The 19875-nt window shown below is 61.2% G+C and overlaps 2 protein-coding genes across 2 annotated transcripts; one reads left to right on the top strand and one right to left on the bottom strand.

Annotated features, from left to right (window-relative positions):
* Positions 1-3: 3 nt before the first annotated feature.
* On the top strand, positions 4-14683 carry DENND6B (DENN domain containing 6B). Its single transcript, XM_039704529.1, has 20 exons — positions 4-141; positions 3591-3629; positions 3706-3748; positions 4473-4585; positions 5539-5619; positions 6661-6766; positions 7190-7269; positions 7436-7498; positions 8092-8147; positions 9058-9180; positions 9783-9878; positions 9959-10053; positions 10912-10977; positions 11095-11159; positions 12066-12155; positions 12400-12453; positions 12785-12894; positions 13618-13720; positions 14283-14357; positions 14636-14683. Exons 1-18 carry the CDS (start codon positions 4-6, stop codon positions 13712-13714), a joined length of 1515 nt encoding a protein of 504 aa, XP_039560463.1. The 3' UTR covers positions 13715-13720; positions 14283-14357; positions 14636-14683.
* Positions 14684-16854: 2171 nt separating this feature from the next.
* Positions 16855-19645, bottom strand: LOC120500119. The gene is made up of 9 exons (XM_039704573.1): positions 19277-19645; positions 18949-19047; positions 18585-18640; positions 18304-18423; positions 18172-18214; positions 17997-18077; positions 17775-17931; positions 17302-17399; positions 16855-17010 (listed from the first exon to the last, which is right to left on the bottom strand). Exons 1-9 carry the CDS (start codon positions 19286-19288, stop codon positions 16855-16857), a joined length of 822 nt encoding a protein of 273 aa, XP_039560507.1. The 5' UTR covers positions 19289-19645.
* Between the last annotated feature and the right edge of the window lie 230 nt (positions 19646-19875).

Genomic DNA, 19875 nt, shown 5'->3' with positions numbered 1-19875 from the left:
GCCATGGAGGCGCTGAGCCGGGCCGGGCCGCGGCCCCGCCGCGCCGCCGCCGCCTCCCCGCTGCCCTGGGGCCGCTTCGCCGCGTGGATCGACTGCGTGTGCGTGGTCACCTTCGACCTGGAGCTGGGACAGGCCATGGAGGTGCGGCCCGGCACGGGCACGCCGCGCCTGCGAGCGGGGGGCGCGCGGGCGTCAGGGAGCGGGGCTGTGAGGGGAGCCGGGATGGAGAGGAGGGGATGGAAGGGGCAGTCAGGGACTGGGGCTGAGGGCCGGGAATGGGGAGAGGAAATCGGGAACGGGGAGGTGAAGAGGGGAAAGCGGGATCGGGAATGGAGAGGGAAAAGCCGGATCGTGGTTGGGGTGGGGAAGGGAACAGGGAGGGGAGGGGGGCCCGAGCAGAGATTTGGGGTGATCTCTGTGGGGTGGGGGGTGCACAGGGCAGGGAGGGGCCAGGGAAGCATCCAGGAGACCTTTATGGATCCTCTTCATGGAATAAAACCTGCCCAGGGTGACACGTCCCATGGAGCCGGGCTGGGAGGGAAGGGAAGGCTCCAGGGAGAGCTCAGAGCCCCTGGCAGGGCCCAGAGGGGCTCCAGGAGAGCTGCAGAGGGACTGGGGACAAGGGACAGGAGCCAGGGAATGGCTGCCACTGCCAGAGGGCAGCCATGGATGGGATGTTGGCCATGAGGAATTGCTGGCTGGGCTGGAATTGCCAGAGCAGCTGGGGCTGCCCCTGCATCCCTGCAGTGCCCAGGGCCAGGCTGGACACTGGGGCTGGAGCAGCCTGGCACAGTGGAGGTGTCCCTGCCATGGCAGGGTGGCACTGCAGGGCTTTGGGCTCCCTTCCCACCCAACCATTGCAGGATTCCAAAGGCACAAATTCCCAGCAGCCAGGGCAGGGAGGTGTCCGTGCAGGATTCCAGGGAAGTTCCCTGGCTGGGCTGGAGCAGAGCTGAGCCCCCTGTGGGGCCATAGGGGTGGGAAGGGCTGGACGGCTGTTCCCAGTTCCCTGGAATGTCCAGTGCTGGTCCTGCAGGAGGGTTTGGGGGAGCTGGGCTCCTCAGGGGCTGCTCTCTGAGGAAAGCAGGGAGGTGTGGATTTGTCTGAACCTCAGGCATCACCTCAAATTCCTTCTTATTTCTTGTGTGGTTGTGGGAGTCACTCCTTGCTCTGCCCTTTTTAGGGAGATTGCTCTGCTTTTCAGAGAGTTGAGCCTTCCCTGTTTTAGATGCTGGAGCTTCCAAAAGGAATGGGAAGCAGGAGGAACCAACTCCACCTTGTTCCTGCTCCCTTGCCTGGAATACTTGTTTTTTATTTTTTTCCCTGAAGCCTCAAAGTGAATAAAAAAATCTCCAGACCTGAGTTTCACCTGTTTGATCCTTTTTCCTGCAAAACCAGGCCTGAAATACCCCAAGGAAGGGAGGAATACTGGGGTGATAATTAGCATGGTCAGAATTCAACACTTTGTAGTGGGGTTTTGATGTGTAAAGGTGGGTTCTCACCTGTCTGCCTCACTGAGGAGGAGCCTTTGTGGATGAGGGATGCAGGAATGTTGTTTCTTCATCCCTGGAAAGGAATTTTCCTTCTTTTCCTTCCTTTTGTCCCTTTGCCTGCATAAGTTTCAGTGGAAAAATGTTCCTTATGTGGCACAAATGACTTAGGAAACTGGGCACACGTCAGTGGGGATGGCACAGCCCCCTGTCCCCCTTCCTTTGGAAAAACCGTGTGGATTTCTGTTCCAGAGGGAAGGGGAGGGAAGCCGGGAAGAGGAGAAGCTGTGGGGGCCTGGGGGGCTCTGAGGGTGCCAGTTTAGGGGGTCTGGCCATACAAACCCAGGGGGTCCCTGTGGGTACAAACCTGGAGGGCTCTGAAGTTCAGCTCTGGGAGATTCAGAGATTCAGGAGACTGTGAGGGAGAGCCCAAAGATCCTGGAGTTCAGCAATTCCCACTCTGCTTCCACGGACAGTGGAGAAGCTGTTGGAAAGCAGAACCCAAATCAAGGCAGGAGTTAAATGGAATTCCTGTTTCTGGCCCCTCCACCTTCAATAACCAAATAAACACTTTAGGATGTGACTGAAGCCCTTTTGGGCTGCTCTGTAGACATCCAGGGACTTCTACACATCCTAATTTCCTTTTCACTTGCCTCTTTTTGGCTTGTGAAAAGTTACAATTCCTTTTGGCTTGGATTTGAGGTTTTGAACTTTTGGATGTTTGGTGATTTCCCCGCACACAGACATAGAGAAACATTAGAGTTAAAGTGAAGGAGAAGCAGAGATGTGGAATCCCAGAGGGATTAAGGTTGGAAAAGGCCTCTGAGATCAATTCCAGCCCTGGAGGTTAAAGCCTGATTTTCCAACTGTTCTCTTGCAGAAAGCCCCCCACAAAATCCAGCAGGAGAAGCAGAAGCCTCATCCCAACTCCTGCTCTGAGATAGGCAGCAAATGTCGAGGAAAGCACAATTCCTGGGATTCACAGGCTGCTGATGGAGCAGGATCAGCTGTCCAGGGCTCCCTGGCCTGGCCATGACTCCCTGGAATTACCAGGATAATTGGGTGGGGGTTAATTAGTCCCAAGCCCAGGGTGTGTTGGGGGTCCTGGTGCAGAGCAAGGGGAGCAGGGCAGTGATGGATGCCCTGGGGCAATCCCGATCCCTTCCCACTGCAGCATCCCGGCCTTCCCTCTGCAGGCTGCCCGCTCCCTGCAGCTGCTCAGTGATTGCTTTGCCTCGGGATTTTTGTTTTGCCTCGGGATTTTCGTGCCTTTTCTCTCAGCTCAGCTCCCAGCAGGGCTCATCAGCAGCGCTGTTAATTGGGAATTTGGCTGGAGCGCTGCCCTCGCCAAGGGATCCGCGGGAATTGTCAGAGCTGGGTGAACTCCCAGCCCCTGGCACGGGGCCACCCGGGCTATTTACAGCCTGGAGAGGAGAGCCAGGCATGGTGTGAGCTCCTGGCTGGAGCAGCACTGCCTCTGGAGCAGAACTCCTGGGGCTGGGAGCAGAGCCCCGGCTCAGCCCGGCCCTGCCCGCTCCTTTCTGCTCCTGTGCCATTCCTGCACTTCAGCAGGGGCTCTGTGGGACCCTTCTCCTCGGGACCCCAGGGGGACTCTGAGTCCCTTCCCACCCAACCATTCCAGGATTCCCTGACTCTGTGGTCTCCATGAATTATGAGAAGCACAGAGCCAGGCTGGAGAAGCCCTGCAAGGTTACCAAGTGCAGCACTGCTGGGTTCCTCCCTGTGGGGTTTGTCTCAGCCGTGGCTGTTGAACCCTCCTGGTGCCCCCCTGCTCCTTCCCAGCTCCTTCTGCACCCTGTCCCTCCTGTGTGTCCCGTCCTGCTCCTGACAGAACAGATGTTGCACATCTGGAATGCTCCCAGAGGATCTGGGGCTGTTCATTCACTCAGCCATCAGCTGTCAGGAATAAATCTAAACCAGGAGCCTTTGGGTCTGTCCAGAAATCCAAATAAACCATGTTCAGTGACAGGTCCAAGATTAAATCATCCCGGGTGCTTTCCTGAGGGATCTGTTGGGATCAGGGAGCAGTTGTGTGTGGAGCTGTGGCACAGGGGCTGACAGGCTCTGCTCTCTCCACAGCTGGTGTATCCCCACGACTTCAGGCTCACCGAGAAGGAGGTAACCACCCTTCATTCCCCTTCTCCCTCCTGTGCCAGCAGCTCTCGGGGGTCTCACTGGCGTTGGTTTTTTGCAGAAAACGAGCATCTGCTACCTGTCCTTCCCAGACTCCTACTCAGGTGGGTGACTCCGGGGGTGACAGAAGTGTCCCTGGTGGCAGAACAATCCCTGGGGTGCAGCAGGGCTGGGGGCACTGCAGGGAGCACCCTGGCGCTGAGCACGGGAGCACCCCGTGCTGATTGTCCCCGTGCTCTGCTGGGGGAACCTGTGCTCCAAGGAAATTCCCAGTGTGGCCAGGAGGGGTGGCAGCTGTCACATTCCTGTGTTTGACAGCAGGAGAGGGGACACTTCTAGCAGAAATGTCCCCAAACCTGTGTTTATACTTCACAAAGGGATAATGAGAAATAAATCTGCTCATCCAGCCAGGCCCTGGGGCTTTAAGGGATTCTGCATTTTCATGGAGTCCTGGCATGGTTTGGGTGGGAAGGGACCCCAGAGCCCCCAGTGCCACCCTGCCATGGCAGGGACACCTGCCACTGTGCCAGGCTGCTCCAGCCCCAGTGTCCAGCCTGGCCCTGGGCACTGCCAGGGATGCAGGGGCAGCCCCAGCTGCTCTGGGCACCTGTGCCAGGGCCTGCCTGCCCTCCCAGGGAAAAGGTTTTTCCTAGAGTTCCATTTCCTTTCTCCTTCCCATTTTTCTTCCCTTTCCCCTCCCTTTTGGATTTTCCTGCTTCGGTTTCTCCCCGTCCCTCCCCATTCCCTGCCGGATTTCCCGTGGCCCCATCCCGTTGTGCTGGAGCCATTCCCAGCTCAGTGTCCCCGTGTCCGTGCTGTCTGTCCCAGGTGGCCTCGGGGACACCCAGTTCAGCTTCCGGCTGCGCCAGGCCGGGGGCTCCCGCAGCTCCCCGTTCCAGGATGACGGCAGGTACAACCGCGAGGCGCCGCTCGCGCTGCAGGTGCGTCCTGCCCCTGGGCTCCCGGGGACATCCCCCTGCTCCTGGCCAAGGGGACAGCGGGACTGGAACGGCTCGGCACAGGGAGGGAGAGGGACAGGGAACTGCTGGGACAGGGAACTGCTGGGACAGGGAATGGGATCAGGGGACAGGGAGATCAGGGGACAGGGAACTGCTGGGACAGGGAATGGGATCAGGGGACAGGGAACCGCTGGGATGGGGAATGGGATCAGGGGACAGGGAACTGCTGGGACAGGGAATGGGATCAGGGGACAGGGAACTGCTGGGACAGGGAACTGGGTCAGGAGGATCAAGGAGTGAATTAAATCAGGGAGAGGGAACGTAACTGAACCTGGGGGACCCTCAGCTATTTTGGGAGGTGGACCAGAATTAGGGAGACCCCAGTTCCACTGGGAGAGGGAACTGAATTTCGGAGACCCCAGTTATTTTGGGAACTGAAGCAGGGACACCTCCCACTGTCCCAGGCTGCTCCAGCCCCAATATCCAGCCTGGCCTTGGACATTCCAGGGATGCAGGGGCAGCCACAGATTTTCCTCTGGGAATTATATTCCAGGGCCAGGAATTCCTCATTGCCAAGATCCCATCCATGGCTGCCCTCTGGCACTGGCAGCCATTCCCTGGGTCCTGTCCCTTGTCCCCAGTCCCTCTGCAGCTCTCCTGGAGCCCCTCTGGGCCCTGCCAGGGGCTCTGAGCTCTCCCTGGATCCTTCTCCTGTCCATGTGAGCACCCCCAGCTCTCCAGCCTGGCTCCAGCTGTCTCTCCCTGTGTCCCCATGGAAAGCTCTCTTGGAGGGCTGGGATGTGTCACAATAGGGGGGTGGCTCAGGAGGGGTTGTGGCAGTGGGGCTGGGCTGTCCCTTACTGTCTGTCTCTGTTCTTTTTCTGTTCCTCCCTGTGTCTGTCCCTCTGTCCCTCCCTGTCCGTCTGTCCCTGCAGCGAGAGGCTGCTCACTATTTCGGGTACGTGTACTTCCGGCAGGTCAAGGACAGCTCCATGAGGAGGGGCTACTTCCAGAAGGTCAGTGCTGAGTCTGGAATAATCCCAGGATCCCTGGGGCTGGAGAAGCCCTCCCAGCCCATCCAGTCCCAGCGGTGCCCAATGCCCACCTGTCCCCAGCCCAGAGCCCTGAGAGCCACCTCTGGGAATTCCTTGGGTACCTCCAGGGATGGGCACTGCAAAGCTCCCTGGGCAGCCCCTGCCAAGGCCTGACCCCTTTCCAGGGGGAAATTCCTGCTGTGCCCACCCTGAGCTGCCCTGGCCCAGCCTGAGGCCATTCCCCCTTGTCCTGTTCTGGTCCACAGGGACATCTCAGTCCCAGCAGTGTCCTGATCTCTGTGCCCTCCACCTCCAGGAGTTCTTTCAGACTCCTGCTAAGGCAGAAATCAGTTTTTCCATCCCCAGTAAACCAGTGAGTTTTCCACTGGAACAGTGGGATTGCTCAGGGAAGGAATTATCACACTTGGATGAGGTTTGAATTCCAAACCTCACTGAAATGGCCAAGTTTGGGGTTGGACAGGAGCTGTTTGAATGACTCCTGCATTCCTAATTAATGCACTCATTAATGGCTAGAAGAAGAGGAGAGTCAGCGTAACAATGAAACCTCCAGTGGGGCTCGGTTGGGGCAGCTGTAAAAAGCAGGGATTTATTTCACAAGGAAGCCTCATTTAGAACAAAAAAGGCTTTCCTGGACATGATTCATTATTCCAAATTGCTTTGTCCTTCCCCAGCATTCCTTGACTGTTTATCTGCCCAGTTCCCATTTCAGGAGTCTCTCCTTTGTGCTTCTCCACCTGAAATGGTTTTTGGCAGCTTTAAACCCACCAGCCATTGGCTTTTCTTCCCTGTCCAGCTGCTCTTTTGCCAGGCCATGCTCCCATCCCTTTGCTCTCCCAAACCCTGGCTCACGAGCGGGTGGCAGCAAGAATTCCACCCAAGTGCTGCTTGGGAGCTGCTCCGTGCATTTAGTGTTGGGTTTTTGAAGTTCATCCCTCTCTGAGCAGTCCAGAGACGTGCAGTGCTGGGGTCAGGGAGGTCCTGATCCCACACTGCCATTCCCAGTCCCTGGTGCTGGTGTCCCGCCTTCCCTACGTGAACCTGTTCCAGTGCCTGCTGCAGCTGATTGCTCCGGAGTACTTCGACAAGCTGGAGCCCTGCCTGGAGGCAGGTGAGCTGGGGGCAGGAATTCCAGCTTGGGACAGAGGGGCTGCATGGGGAGGTTCCTGGAAAACAGCTGGAATGCTCCAAATGGCCTCATGCTGGAGCAAATTCCAGCAGGGAACAGATTCCTCCTGCTTGTCCAAGTGGGTAACCAGCTGTAAAGGAGGGGTTGTGGGGAGGGAGGGATGGGGCTCTCAGTTTGGATGCAGGGTGTTCCCAAGGAATGCAGGGTATTCCCAACGCCAGGAATCTGCAGCACCTCCATCAGGCCTTTTGTGCCTGGGTCATTTCATCCTGATTTATCAGCTCTGGGTTTGCCACAAGCCAGGGGGGTGTGTGAGCTGGGAACCGGGAATAATTCCCTTGCAGAATGCCAGGATGAGCTGGGTTTTCCCTCAGGTGAAACTCTTCCCTTCCCTGTGTCCCTCAGTGTGCAACGAGATCGACCAGTGGCCACCCCCAGTGCCTGGCCAGACCCTGAACCTGCCCGTGATGGGAGTTGTCATCCAGGTACCGGGCTGTGCCAGAGGGAAGGCACCTGTGTTCCATGGTGCTGGCTGTGGAATCCCTGCTCACCCCGCATTCCCCACAACCTTTCCAGCTGGAATTGGTGGCTGGGAAGTTTCTGCCCTGCCAGTGCCACCCCAGTGAGATCCCTGCTGTCCTTGCCCTGCAGGTGAGGATCCCGTCCCGGGTGGACAAGCCAGGCTCCAGCCCAGTGAAGCAGTGCAACCAGGAGGTGAGAGGGGCTGGCTCCTCAGTCCTGCTGGAGCCCTTTGGCCTGGGATCTGTGTGGTCTCAGCAGTTCCACGCCAGGCTCTCCTGCCTGGAGTCCCACAGGGCTCTGCACCCACTCCGGGTGCTTTACTCACAGTTCCCTTGCTTGTCCTGGGAAGTCAGGCATGCTGGGTCTCCTGCCTTCACCCCGGAGTTGTTTTGAATGTGCTTCAGTGTTTTGGTTCAGCTCTGGTTTGGATTCCCTCCCTTTCCCTTTCTCTGCTGTGACTAACAATGGTTTGGTGCCACATCTCTAACCCCGCTGGCTCTGCGGTGTCTCAAACGCTCTTCCACCAGAGGAAACCCTGGAAAATACAGGAGCAGGCATGGGCAGCCTTTCCCATCTGGAAAAGAAGGGAATCTGCCTTAGTTTGTAGCACAGGAATCAGTTTGGGGTTGAGTGCTGTGCCCAGCCCTGCTCCTGTGCACACCTCGGGGTGTGAGCCTTGTTCCCTGTGTTCCCTGTGGCTGCTGGGTGGAATTCCAGCCAGGCTCTCCCCTCTCCTCACAGTTCACTAACAGCTACTAACAGCCTTTTCTCCCTTCCTCATCCAGAATCTGTTACCAGCCCCCCTGGTTCTCCCCAGTGTTCATGAGCTGGATCTGTTCAGGTGAGAGGCTCCTCCCAACCCTGTCCCCTCCACCTGCTGCCCTCTCCCTGCTGGGAGCATCCCATAAATCACAGGGATGGTGCAGAATCGAGCACTGCTGCATTCCAGGGACTCCTCTGGCATTCTGGGCAGGCTTTGAGCTGAGGGTTGTGCCCTGCACAGCCCTGGGGCAGGAGAGGGGCTGTGTCCCCCCACCACACCACAGTCTGGGGAGCAGCTCCTGGCCAGAGATCCCAGGAGAGTGTCCCAGCACTCCCAGCCCTGGAGGTGCCATTTCCGTGTCCATCCTCTGGAATCCAGGGGTGTGCTGCTGTCTCAGGCACACTGAAAGCACCCCCTGTCCATGGGAACCTCCTGAGCTTTAACAAGGCCGAGTCCAAGGTGCTGCACCTGGGTCCGGGCAGCCCCTGGCATCAGTCCAGGCTGGGCACGAGCAGCTGGAGCAGCCCTGGAGAAGGATTTGGGGGTGACCTGACCCAGCCCAGAGCCCCCCAGCCCTGAGCCCAGTGGGCAGCAGGGCAGGGGGATCCTGCCCCTGTGCCCCCCAGGTGAGACCCCCCTGCAGAGCTGCCCCAGCCCTGGGCACACAGCAGCAGCACCTGGAGCTGCTGCAGAGCCCAGAGGAGGCCCCAGGGTGGCAGGGGTGGCACTGGATGGGCTGAGTTCCCTTCCCACCCAAACCATTCCATGACTCTGATCACAGATTGTTTGACTTTGTTTATAGCATTTCCTTTAAACTTGTATGAAACAATTGAGTGACAGCCCAGGTGGAAACACGTGAATTTCCTGTGGAATGCTGCAGTCCATCCTAGAGCTCAGATTCCCAGACAGGAGCACACCTGGGGGGGTTGCAGGCTACGGCTGTGTCTGCTCCATCCTGAGTGACCCTGTCATTGTTGCACTGTCCCAGGTGCTTCCAGCCAGTGCTGATCCACATCCAGATGCTGTGGGAGCTGATGCTGCTGGGGGAGCCCATGGTGGTGATGGCACCGTCCCCAACCATGTCCTCAGAGATGGTCCTGGCCCTCACCAGGTGACACCCCCGGGGTGTGAGGGACTGGGAACTGACAGCAAATCCTGGCAGCCTTTCCCTCCCACGTGCACTCTGTGCTGCTCACCTGGGTTGAGTTTAGCTTGCTCGTGGAAGCTTTGCAAGACAAACTGCAAATATTCCACACTCATTTTCCAGCAAGGATAGAGAGGAGCACAGAGGAATCTCCCCAGATGCTCCCAGCCCTGGGGAACCTTCTCTCCCCAGCTCAGAGCTCTGCCTTAGCACCTAACCCCAAAACCTCCAGCTTCCCCCGAGAGATTCAGCCAGGCCAGGTGCCAGCCATGCCCTGGGTCAGCCCCAGGCCCTGCAGCACTCCAGGCTGGGCAAGGCCCTGGGGGTGCTGTGCCAGCTGGGACACGAGCCCAGGGGGGCCGGGGGGCAGGAGGCCGAGGGCCCCTGGGCTGGGCAGCCCCAGGGTGGGCACAGCCAGGGGAGGGACTGTCCCCTGTGCTGGCCCGGGGTGATCGTGACACTGCTGGGGTGACCCTGCCGTGCCCAGAGTGACCCTGAGACACCCAGAGTGACCCTGCCATGCCCAGAGTGACCCTGCCACACCCGGGTGACCCTGCCTGTCCCTGCAGCTGCCTGGCCCCGCTGCGGTACTGCTGTGACTTCCGGCCCTACTTCACCATCCACGACAGCGAGTTCAAGGAGTACACCACGCGCACCCAGGCCCCGTGAGTGCCCCCTGCCCTGCCCTGCCAGCCCCCGAGGCACAGCCAGAGCCACCGGCGCTCAGCCTGTCCCCTCCTTCCAGGCCCAACATCGTCGTGGGCGTCACCAACCCCTTCTTCATCAAGACCCTGCAGCACTGGCCACACATCCTGCGGGTGGGCGAGCTCCGCATGTCAGGTGAGCTCAGGGTGCCAGGGCAGCTCAGGGTGCCTGCCAGGGCAGATCAGGGTGCAAGCTTTAAGCATTCCTCCATAGACAGTAACACCTTACCTCTCCAGAAGGCTGCAGGCATCTGCCCTGGCTGTTCTTCACCACCCTTTCATCCCTCCTGTTCACACACCTGCCCTCTGCTCCCCGGGTGGTTGCTCAGCACCCCTGGGCACTCCGTGGCTCACTGCTGGCAGTGCTGCTCTCCTGCTGCCCACATCTGTGCCCTGGGGCTGGGGCAGCGCCACTCTCAGCCACCACAAACTGTGTGCCTACACCAGGGGAGGTCAGGGTGAAGGGAGAGCTCAGGGTGCCAGGGGAGCTGCCAGGGGAGCTCAGGGTGTCTGTCAGGGAAGCTCAAGGGCATGGGGAGCTCAGGATGGAAGGTGAGCTGGCCCAGGGTTCTGTGGAGCTGGCAGAGCAGCTGGAGGCTGCAGGGAGCTGCCCTGGCAGTGATTTCCCCTCCTGGGAGGGCCCAGCAGCCACAGGAGCTCACCCCTGGCTGTGGCCATGTGCAGGATGAGCACGGAGTGGGGCAGGCTGTGGGGAGCAGGAACTGCTGTCCTGGAGCTGCCTGGAGAGGAAAAGCCCTTCCTGGGCAGGAAATGGAGAGAGAGAAACCTCCTCTCCTCTATCAAGCACCTGGCTGGGAAGCCAAGGAAGCCCTGGGCATGAGGAGCTGGGTTTTAGCACATCCTCATCCCGGAATTCCAGAAGGGAAGGGAGCTGGGACTGCTCCCAGGGTGGGCAGGGGCAGGGCTGGGTGTCCCCAGGTGCAGTCCCAGCAGGAGGGGACAGAGCCTGAGCTGTCCCCACTGTGTGTCACAGGAGACCTGCCCAAGCAGGTGAAGGTGAAGAAACTGGCCAAGCTGAAGACCCTGGACACCAAACCAGGTGGGTCCAGGCCTCAGGAATCCTTCAGGACTGACCCTCCCCTTGGGGATCAGGAGCAGGGAACTGTGTCCATTTCTGACTCCTGCTTTTTCCTGTTCCCGTGCTTTTCCCATCCAGGAATCTACACTTCCTATAAAACATTCCTCCACAAAGACAAAACCCTGATAAAAAGGCTGCTGAAGGTAAGCACCTCCCACTCTGTCCTGCTGGGAACTGCCAGGAGCTGGGTTTGGGCAGACACAGCTCCCCAGAGGAGCAGAACTCACACTTTGGGATGGTTTAGTCCATACTGGGACACCTTCAGCATGCCAGGTTTAGGATTTTCCACTTGATGTTGAGGATTAAATCCTGGTGCTAACAATAGACTGAGGAGGAATAACTGATATTAAAAAAACCCTGAAAAAAAACCCCCAGGTTTTGTGTAGTGGAACTTGAAACTTTAAAGTGTTTGAGTAAAGGGTGGAATCTGTGCTAGGGGATCTGGAGTTTGGGGAGCACTTCAGGCTCCCGTGGCCGCAGAGCTGCAGATTGTGACAGTGAGGGGATACCTGGGTGACCCGGCTGTGCCCTGGATGACCCCGTGTGACCCATCTGTGCCCTGGGAACATTCCTCCACAAAGACAAAACCCTGATAAAAAGGCTGCTGAAGGTAAGCACCTCCCACTCTGTCCTGCTGGGAACTGCCAGGAGCTGGGTTTGGGCAGACACAGCTCCCCAGAGGAGCAGAACTCACACTTTGGGGTGGTTTAGTCCATACTGGGACACCTTCAGCATGCCAGGTTTAGGATTTTCCACTTGATGTTGAGGATTAAATCCTGGTGCTAACAATAGACTGAGGAGGAATAACTGATATTAAAAAAACCCTGAAAAAAAACCCCCAGGTTTTGTGTAGTGGAACTTGAAACTTTAAAGTGTTTGAGTAAAGGGTGGAATCTGTGCTAGGGGATCTGGAGTTTGGGGAGCACTTCAGGCTCCCGCGGCCGCAGATTGTGACAGTGAGGGGATACCTCGGTGACCCGGCTGTGCCCTGGATGACCCTGGGTGACCCCATGTGCCCTGTGTGCCCCATGTCCCCCTGTGCCCCCCAGGGCATCCAGCGGAAGCGCCCCTCGGAGGTACAGAGTGCTCTGCTGAGGAGGCACCTCCTGGAGCTCACCCAGAGCTTCATCATCCCTCTGGTGAGTGCAGGGACAGCGGGGGGACAGGGAGCAGTGCCTGTGACAGAGCCCTGGGTGGGAAGGACCTTTAAACTCATCCCACCCCCTGCCAGCCAGGGACACCTCCCCCTGTCCCCAGGTGCTCCAAACCCCAGTGTCCACCGGGCCTTGGGCACTGCCAGGGACCCAGGGCAGCCACAGCTGCTCTGGGCACCTCAAGGGACTCCTCAATGTAAATTATTATTTTTATCTTTCCTTGTTTTAGGAGCACTACATGGCCAGCCTGATGCCTCTGCAGAGAGCCATCACTCCGTGGAAGGTGGGATGCCCTTCCCAGTCCTCCTTCCCTGTGGGATTGGCAGTGGTTACAGGGTGCTGGGCACACTCCTGGGAACCTCCCGTGTTGAAGGAAGAGGGGTTTTACTCCTTTAAAAATTCATTAAAAATTTGGAAGAACTCTTGGGACAGCTATTCCCAGTTTTGCCAGGAGCTGAATTACTGAGAATCTCATGTGGGGATCAGCTTGGGGTGTTTTTATCCTCAGTGCCTTGGGCACCTTTCCCAGAGGAGGTGCAGCCCTCATTTTCCTGGTTCCATTTGGGGTTCTCTGATATGGATTCCCGTGGACTAACGTGGATTTCCCTGTGCAGAATCCCCCCCAGATCCGCCCGTTCTGCCAGGAGGATTTCATGAAGAGCCTGGAGCACGCCGGGCCCCAGCTCACCTGTGTGCTCAAGGGGGACTGGCTGGGGCTCTACAGGTGAGAGTCCTGATCCCACCCAGCTGGGCCAGTCCCAAGGGGCAGCAAACCCCACTGGGGCCCAGGGGCAGCTGTGGGACCTGCAGAACTCATCCGTGGATTAACTCAGGCTGGTCAGGGACAGCAAATCCAGGGCAAATCCAGCCCTGGGGTTCCTGTGCTTTAAACGGGTGGAGATCCTGCAGGGGAGTTGTTCCAGGGTTTTCCTGGATAATTGGTTCTGAACGAGATGGAGAAGACACTTGGTGCAACAGGAGTGGGAAAAATCCAGAATTTGGGTACCCAAGGAAGGAAAATGGGAAATGCACAGAGACAGAGAATGAAAAAATCCCAGAAAGTGATCAGCAACAATAACTATAGAGTTATGGAATGGTTTGGGTGGGAAGGGACCTCGGAGCCCCTGCAGTGCCACCCTGCCATGGCAGGGACCCCTGCCACTGTCCAGCCCCAGTGTCCAGCCTGGCCCTGGGCACTGCAGGGATGCAGGGGCAGCCCCAGCTGCTCTGGCAATCTGTGCCCATGCCTGGCGGGCAGCCCCAGCTGCTCTGGGCACCTGTGCCCATGCCTGGTGTGTCCCCAAGGCAGCCCAGGGTCCCCTTGAGCCCTCCCCAGGGTCACCTCAGGCAGCTGTGGGCTGCAGGGTGGGGTTGGTGGGTGGGATGGTCCCTGTGGGTCCCTGCCAGCTGCAGCACCCCAGAATCACAATTGCTGACCCCTCCACAGGCGATTCTTCAAGTCCCCCAACTTCGACGGCTGGTTCCGGCAGCGGCACCGCGAGATGAGCCACAAGCTCGAGGCCCTGCACCTGGAGGCCATCTGATGGGCGGTGGGTGACAGGGACAGGGACAGGGACTGGGCTGGCACAGAGCTGGGACAGGGACAGGGCTGTGTGCGTGAACCAGTGGGTGACAGGGACAGGGCTGGGACAGGGACAGGGTGTGTCTGGGAGGCAGTGGGTGACAGGGACAGGGCTGGGTTTACTCAGTGATTAGGAGGCTCCAGGGAGAGCTCAGAGCCCCTGGCAGGGCCCAGAGGGGCTCCAGGAGAGCTGCAGAGGGACTGGGGACAAGGGACAGGACCCAGGGAATGGCTGCCACTGCCAGAGGGCAGCCATGGATGGGATGTTGGCAATGAGGAATTGCTGGCTGGGCTGGAATTGCCAGAGCAGCTGGGGCTGCCCCTGCATCCCTGCAGTGCCCAGGGCCAGGCTGGACACTGGGGCTGGAGCAGCCTGGCACAGTGGAGGTGTCCCTGCCATGGCAGGGTGGCACTGCAGGGGCTCTGTCACTGTTTCAGGAATGAGGATGAGAAACCCCCTGCTCACCTTCAGGCTTTCCTTAGGGGAATCCCTTGGGCAGTGTCCCTGAGGGAAGCCACTCTCTCCTTAGGACATCGTGGCCTGGATGAAGGACAAGTCCGAGGTGGAGATCGTGGACCTGGTGCTGAAGCTGCGGGAGAAGCTGGTGAGTGCCTCCCTGCCCCTGCACTCCTCCCCTCTCTGGCTGGGGAGATCCAGAGCACAGATCACACCTGTGCCTTGGAAAACCCTCCCTGGAGGGCTGGGAAGCTCACTGAAGTTCGGTGTTTGTGTGAAATCCTCAGAGCTGGGAGGATCTGGGGCAGTTCTTTCCCTCCCGAGGCTCAGGTGGCATTTCCTGCCTGTTTTTGTGCTGAGCTGCAGCAGGCAGGGCCCGGCAGAGGGGCAGGGCCCCGGGAAGGTGTTAATTCCCATTTCCCGCAGGTGAGGGCTCGCTGCCAGCACCTGCCCGTCAAGGAGGAGACCCTGCAGAGGGTGGCCCTCTACATCGACACCATCATCGGCTCGCTGCCCGAGGACCTGCAGACTGTGCTGCACCACCCCTGAGCGGGGCTCCTGGAGCAGGAGACCCTTCCCGGGCTGTCCCAGCGCGCTCCCGGCCGCGGGGCAGCCCTGCCGGACCCGGCCGGGATGGCACCGGGACCGCGCCGGGCAGAGCCGAGCCCTGCTCCCGGAGCCCGGCCGGGGCTGTCCCCGCGGAACTGGCCCCTGGGTGGCACCGGCCGGGCAGGAGGGACCCCAGCGCTGCGGGACACTTCATCCTCATGCGGATCCTCGGCACTCCGCAGCCCCATCCCGCCCGGACAGGCAGGAGCAGCCCGGCAGGGGCTCAGGGCGCTCTGAGGACGGGGAGGAGGTGACAGTACCGTCCCTGCCCCTGGGCAGCCCGGGAGCAGGAGGAGGAGTTGCTGGACATGGACAGTTGCTGCTCTGCTTTCCAGGGCAGAGGCAGAGGAGGGGCTGGAGCATCCGCAGGGATCAGAGCTCCCCGGAGTGCCTGACACGGCTGCTGGGAGGAGCTGGCCCCTAATCCTATTTATTCTGCTTGGAAACCCAGCCTGAGCTCCAGGACACAGCGGGGCTGGGGCTCTGCCCGAGGCTCTGGGAGAGCTCCTGGCAGCCTCTTCCCAATAAAACCTGGAGAAGCTGATTTGTGCAGCCTGAGCCGAGCTGGGGTGGGCCCTGCTGCTCTGCCCCTGCCTCCAGAGCATTTCTGTGCCTGGGATCCCCGTCCTGCCTTGGGAAGGGATTCTCTGGGACCAGGGCACTGGTGTTCCAAAACTGCACTGCACCACCAGGGGGTCCATCCAGGGGTGGAATATTATCCTAAATAAAGGGTTTGGCAGGGATGTGCAGCCTGGAGGGGTCAAACCCAGCACCCCTGCAGGTGGTAGGATTGTTGGGCTGTTCCTGCCCTGATCCGGGGCAGCTCCCAGTGCTCCCAGTGGAAGCTGCGCTCTTTCCATCGGTCCCTGCCCATTCTCAGGGCTGAGGGGTTCAGAGGGGGCTGACCTCTTCCCAAATTTCCCCTCTGGAGCCAGGCAGGAGCTGCAGGAGGCTGCTGGCTTTCTGTGCCCCTGGCCCTGCTGGAGTGAGGAGTTCTGAGCAGTGTCCTTTGGGATGGTGGAAATCCTGACATGTCCCAGCTGTGTCTGTGCAGGCCCCAAACCCTCCTGTAAAGTAGGAAATCTTAGTTAAAAAAAAACCCTGAAGCCAAACTGGGTCCTGGTTTGGAGGCTGGGGAGGTTTATTGGGTTGGGAAGGGTTGTCCCTGCTCTTGGTCACTCGTGGCCATCCTGGTTTTCCAGAGGGTTCACAGCCCCTGTGGGGGGCTGTGTGTCCCTCTGCCCTTCCCAAGGCACAGAATCACAGAGGCATTTGGGTTGGAAAACCCTTGGAGCCCATCCAGTCCGACATTCCCAGCACTGCCAAGGCCACCACTGGCTCTGTCCCCAAGTGCCACAGGGCTTGGAGTCCCTGCAGGGGTGGGGACTCCACCATCTCTAGTAGCTGTTCCTCAAGAGCCCGAACTTCCTCCCTCAGGAATTCTCCCCCAGGGATGAATTCTGAGCTTTGCATTCCTCCCAAGGAGTCCAGACCCCATCTCCTGCAGCCCCAGTGTCCCAGAGTCCTGGAATGGTTTGGGTGGGAAGGGACCTCAAAGCCCCTCCAGCGGTTCCAGGATTCTGTGCTCCATCCCTGTGGATCTGCTTTCTGCACAGAGCAGGGGGGGAAGTTGGGGGTCTCCAGCAGGGAGGGGCTGCAGGTGCCCCCAGCGCTGTGGGACCTGCCCAGCCCCCCCGTGCCCTCCCCAAACCTCCCTGGGCACGAGGGCTGCACCCAGGGGCTCCTGCCAGGGGCCGTGGGTGTCCCTGCCAGGGCAGGGTGGCACCCGAGGGGCTCCGGGGTCCCTCCCACCCAGCCATTCCAGGACCCCTGAGCTGCTGGGAATGTGCAAATCCTGCTTGGGGCAGCCCCCAGCGAGTGGGGTGAGGTGGGAGCAGCCCCAGGAATGGGATGAGGTGGAGCTCAGGGAGCAGCCCCCAGGAATGGGATGAGGTGGAGCTCAGGGAATAATCCCCAGGGAATGGGATGAGGTGGAGCTCAGGGAATAATCCCCAGGGAATGGGATGAGGTGGAGCTCAGGGAGCAGCCCCCAGGGAATCGTCGTAGAAAGCCTTGAGCCCCGCGGGGCTCGGCAGGGAGGGGCTCCGGGCCAGCACCTCCCGTCGGAAGTTCTCCCTCATCCAGCCGTAGACCAGGCTGTGCAGGAAGCCCTGCAGGGACACGCTCAGGGCCTGGGGACACAGGGACAGAGGGTCGGGCCCCCGGTCCCTGCGGGCACTGCCCAGGCAGGCTGGCACAGGACACGGGGGACTTTCCTCTTGGTGTGGCAAATTAAAGCACATCCAGCCCCCGGGAAGAGCCAAGGGGTGAAATCCCAACCCAAAATCCAGCGGGAAGAGCCACGCTGGGCCCGAGGCTGTGTCCTCACCCTGCCCGGGGCATCCCCAAGGGCTGTCACAGCTCCCACGTGGGATGGGGACAAATGTCCAGCCTGGGAGCCCTGGAGAAGGGGCTTTACTCACTGTGGACACGTAGAGGACAAAGAGCGAGGCAGGGCTGATGCTGGTGAAGGAGAGGATGGTGAGGAGGAAGGCTGTGGGTGGGACACAGAAGGACATTCCTTGGTGGGACACCCCCAGTGTGACCCTGCAGGGCTGGGGGGGCTGGGGACATCCCCCGTTGACCCTGCAGGGTTGGGGGGCTGGGGACACCCACAGTGTGACCCTGCGGGGCTGGGGGGGCTGGGGACATCCCCCGTGTGACCCTGCAGGGCTGGGGACACCCCCAGTGTGACCCCGCGGGGCTGGGGACGGGGGCTGGGGACATCCCCCGTTTGACCCTGCAGGGCTGGGGACACCCCCAGTGTGACCCTGCAGGGTTGGGGACACCCCCAGTGTGACCCTGCGGGGTTGGGGACATCCCTCGTGTGACCCTGCAGGGTTGGGGACACCCCCCAGTGTGACCCTGCGGGGCTGGGGACACCCCCCGGCCTTGCCTGGCGTCCAGCAGAGCAGGAAAACCAGCTGGAAGTGGAGCGAGGCTCTGCGGACGCCGCGGCCGCTCCTGCCCCCGAAGCCGCCGTGCCGGGCCGGGCTCAGCAGCGGCAGCGCCGCGTTCCCCCGGCAGCGGAGCCGCACCCGCCGGTACAGGAGCTGGGGGGTGCGGGGGTCAGCGGGGCGCTGCGGACCCCCGCTCCTCCCCCAGAGCCGCGGCTCACCGAGCAGCAGCCGAGCACCAGCAGCAGGTACAGCAGCAAGGCGATTTTCTCCTCCAGCCCCGCGCTCTTGTCCCCGCCGGACTGGGAGGCAACGGGGAATGAGCGGGGCCGGGCCGGCGACCCCCGCGGCCCCGGAGCCCCCCGGCCCGCAGGGAGGGTGGGGGGCAGCGCCCACCTGGGAGCAGATGTCCCGGTTCGGGTGGATCAGGAGGAGGCAGCTGCAGGGACAGAGCGGAGCTGCAGGGCCCGGAGCCTCCCCCGGCGTCCCCGGGGGCTGCAGCGGTGCCCCGGGCAGGGGGGGCCGTACCTGGAGCAGTAAAGGCTGAAGGTGGCGTTGGAGCCGGGCCAGGGCACCACGGGCGCGATGTCGGCGGCGGAGGTGCCGCGGGAGAGCAGCTGAGCCAGGAGCGTCAGCGCCGGCAGCAGCCTGGGGAGGGGACGGGAGCGAGGGGAGCCCCCCGGGGGCGAGGGGAGAGCCCCGGGCCAGGCTGGAGAAGGGACGGGAGCGAGGGGAGAGCACCGGGCCAGGCTGGGGAAGGGACGGGAGCGAGGGGAGAGCCCCGGGCCAGCCCGGCTGCGGGCACCTACCAGGCCAGCACGTAGGGAATTCCCTGCCAGGCGCTCTCCAGGCAGCGGCTCCGCTCCTGCGGGACAACGCCGTGAGCCGGGGCTGGAGGGGCGGCCGCAGCCGAGGGTCCCCCCCGCTCCGCCAGGACCGGGAACCCCGAATTCCTGGTAAAGGAGCTGCCCCGGACCGCCCCGCTGCTCCCGGGTCCTGCCGGCGCCGTGCCGGCCAGGGCGATCCCGGCTGTGCCAGGGCGATCCCGGCTGTGCCAGGGCGATTCCCGGCTGTGCCAGGGCGATCCCGGCTGTGCCAGGGCGATCCCGGCTGTGCCAGGGCGATCCCGGCTGTGCCAGGGCGATCCCGGCTGTGCCAGGGCGAGGCGCGGACCTGCAGCGCTGCCGGGGGCCGGGCTCGCCCCCCGAGGACGGCGCGGTGCGACTCGAACGCGTAAACAACGACCATGAGGAAGGAGACGGCGAAGGAGGTCTGGGAAATGGAGAGGAGAGGGAAAAGGAGCGGGGATGCTTCTGTGTCCAGCCAGGGCACCTTCCACCTTCCCTGTGCCCCCGGTGCCCCCTCCGCTCCCTCCTGGTGCTCCACACGCGGCCCCGCAGACCTGTCCCGGTGCCCACCCCAGGAGGGGACCCCAGGACAGTGTCCCCAGGGCTCTCCAGCCGCAGCCAGGGCCCAGCTGTCCCCAGCAGGGTCCCCGTACCGTGGTCAGCATCCGCCCGTAGGGACAGGCGGCGTAGGCGGGCACGGCGAGCGGCGCGGGCAGCAGCGGGATGGTTCCCGTGCCCAGCAGCGCGGTGGCACCCAGGAGATCTGCCAGCGCCAGGAGGAACAGGGGGCGCAGCTGGGGACAGGGACAGCGTTAGCTCTGCTGGCAGCAGCCCCCGGCAGCTCCCGGGGGCCGGGCCGAGTGCCGGGTGCTGGGCATCCTGCACCTCCTGCCCCCCGCCCGGGGCTTCAAACCCGGTTTAAACTCGGGCTTAGCTGGGGCCAGACCCAGCCCTGTCTCCCTGGGAGCCGGGGGCACTCACCTGGATGCGGCAGCAGTGACACCGCCACAAGCTGGTGGCACTCACCTGGATGTGGCAGCAGTGACACTGCCACAAGCCGGCGGCACTCACCTGGATGTGGCAGCAGTGACACCGCCACAAGCTGGTGGCACTCACCTGGATGTGGCAGCAGTGACACTGCCACAAGCCGGGGGCACTCACCTGGATGTGGCAGCAGCGCCCCTGCCAGGAGGTGACAGCGAGGACGGATGCGCTGCCCAGGAGGCTGCAGGGGACGGGGCGGGTGATGAAT

This window comes from Passer montanus, unplaced genomic scaffold, assembly GCF_014805655.1.
Source record: "Passer montanus isolate IOZ18808 unplaced genomic scaffold, ASM1480565v1 scaffold177, whole genome shotgun sequence".
Taxonomy (NCBI): domain Eukaryota; kingdom Metazoa; phylum Chordata; class Aves; order Passeriformes; family Passeridae; genus Passer; species Passer montanus.
The sequence above is the reverse complement of the archived record's forward strand: the minus strand, read 5'-3'. Positions and strand labels throughout refer to the sequence as shown.

Coding starts and splice junctions, on each gene's coding strand:
- DENND6B (XM_039704529.1), top strand. CDS start 4: ATGGAGGCGCTGAGCCGGGCCGGGCCGCGGCCCCGCCGCGCCGCCGCC. Junction 8,148..9,057: donor CATGAGCTGGATCTGTTCAG/GTGAGAGGCTCC, acceptor GCACTGTCCCAG/GTGCTTCCAGCCAGTGCTGA. Junction 10,978..11,094: donor GACCCTGGACACCAAACCAG/GTGGGTCCAGGC, acceptor TTTCCCATCCAG/GAATCTACACTTCCTATAAA.
- LOC120500119 (XM_039704573.1), bottom strand. Junction 18,424..18,584: donor ATTCCCTACGTGCTGGCCTG/GTAGGTGCCCGC, acceptor TCCCCTCCCCAG/GCTGCTGCCGGCGCTGACGC. Junction 17,011..17,301: donor TTGTCCTCTACGTGTCCACA/GTGAGTAAAGCC, acceptor CTGTGTCCCCAG/GCCCTGAGCGTGTCCCTGCA.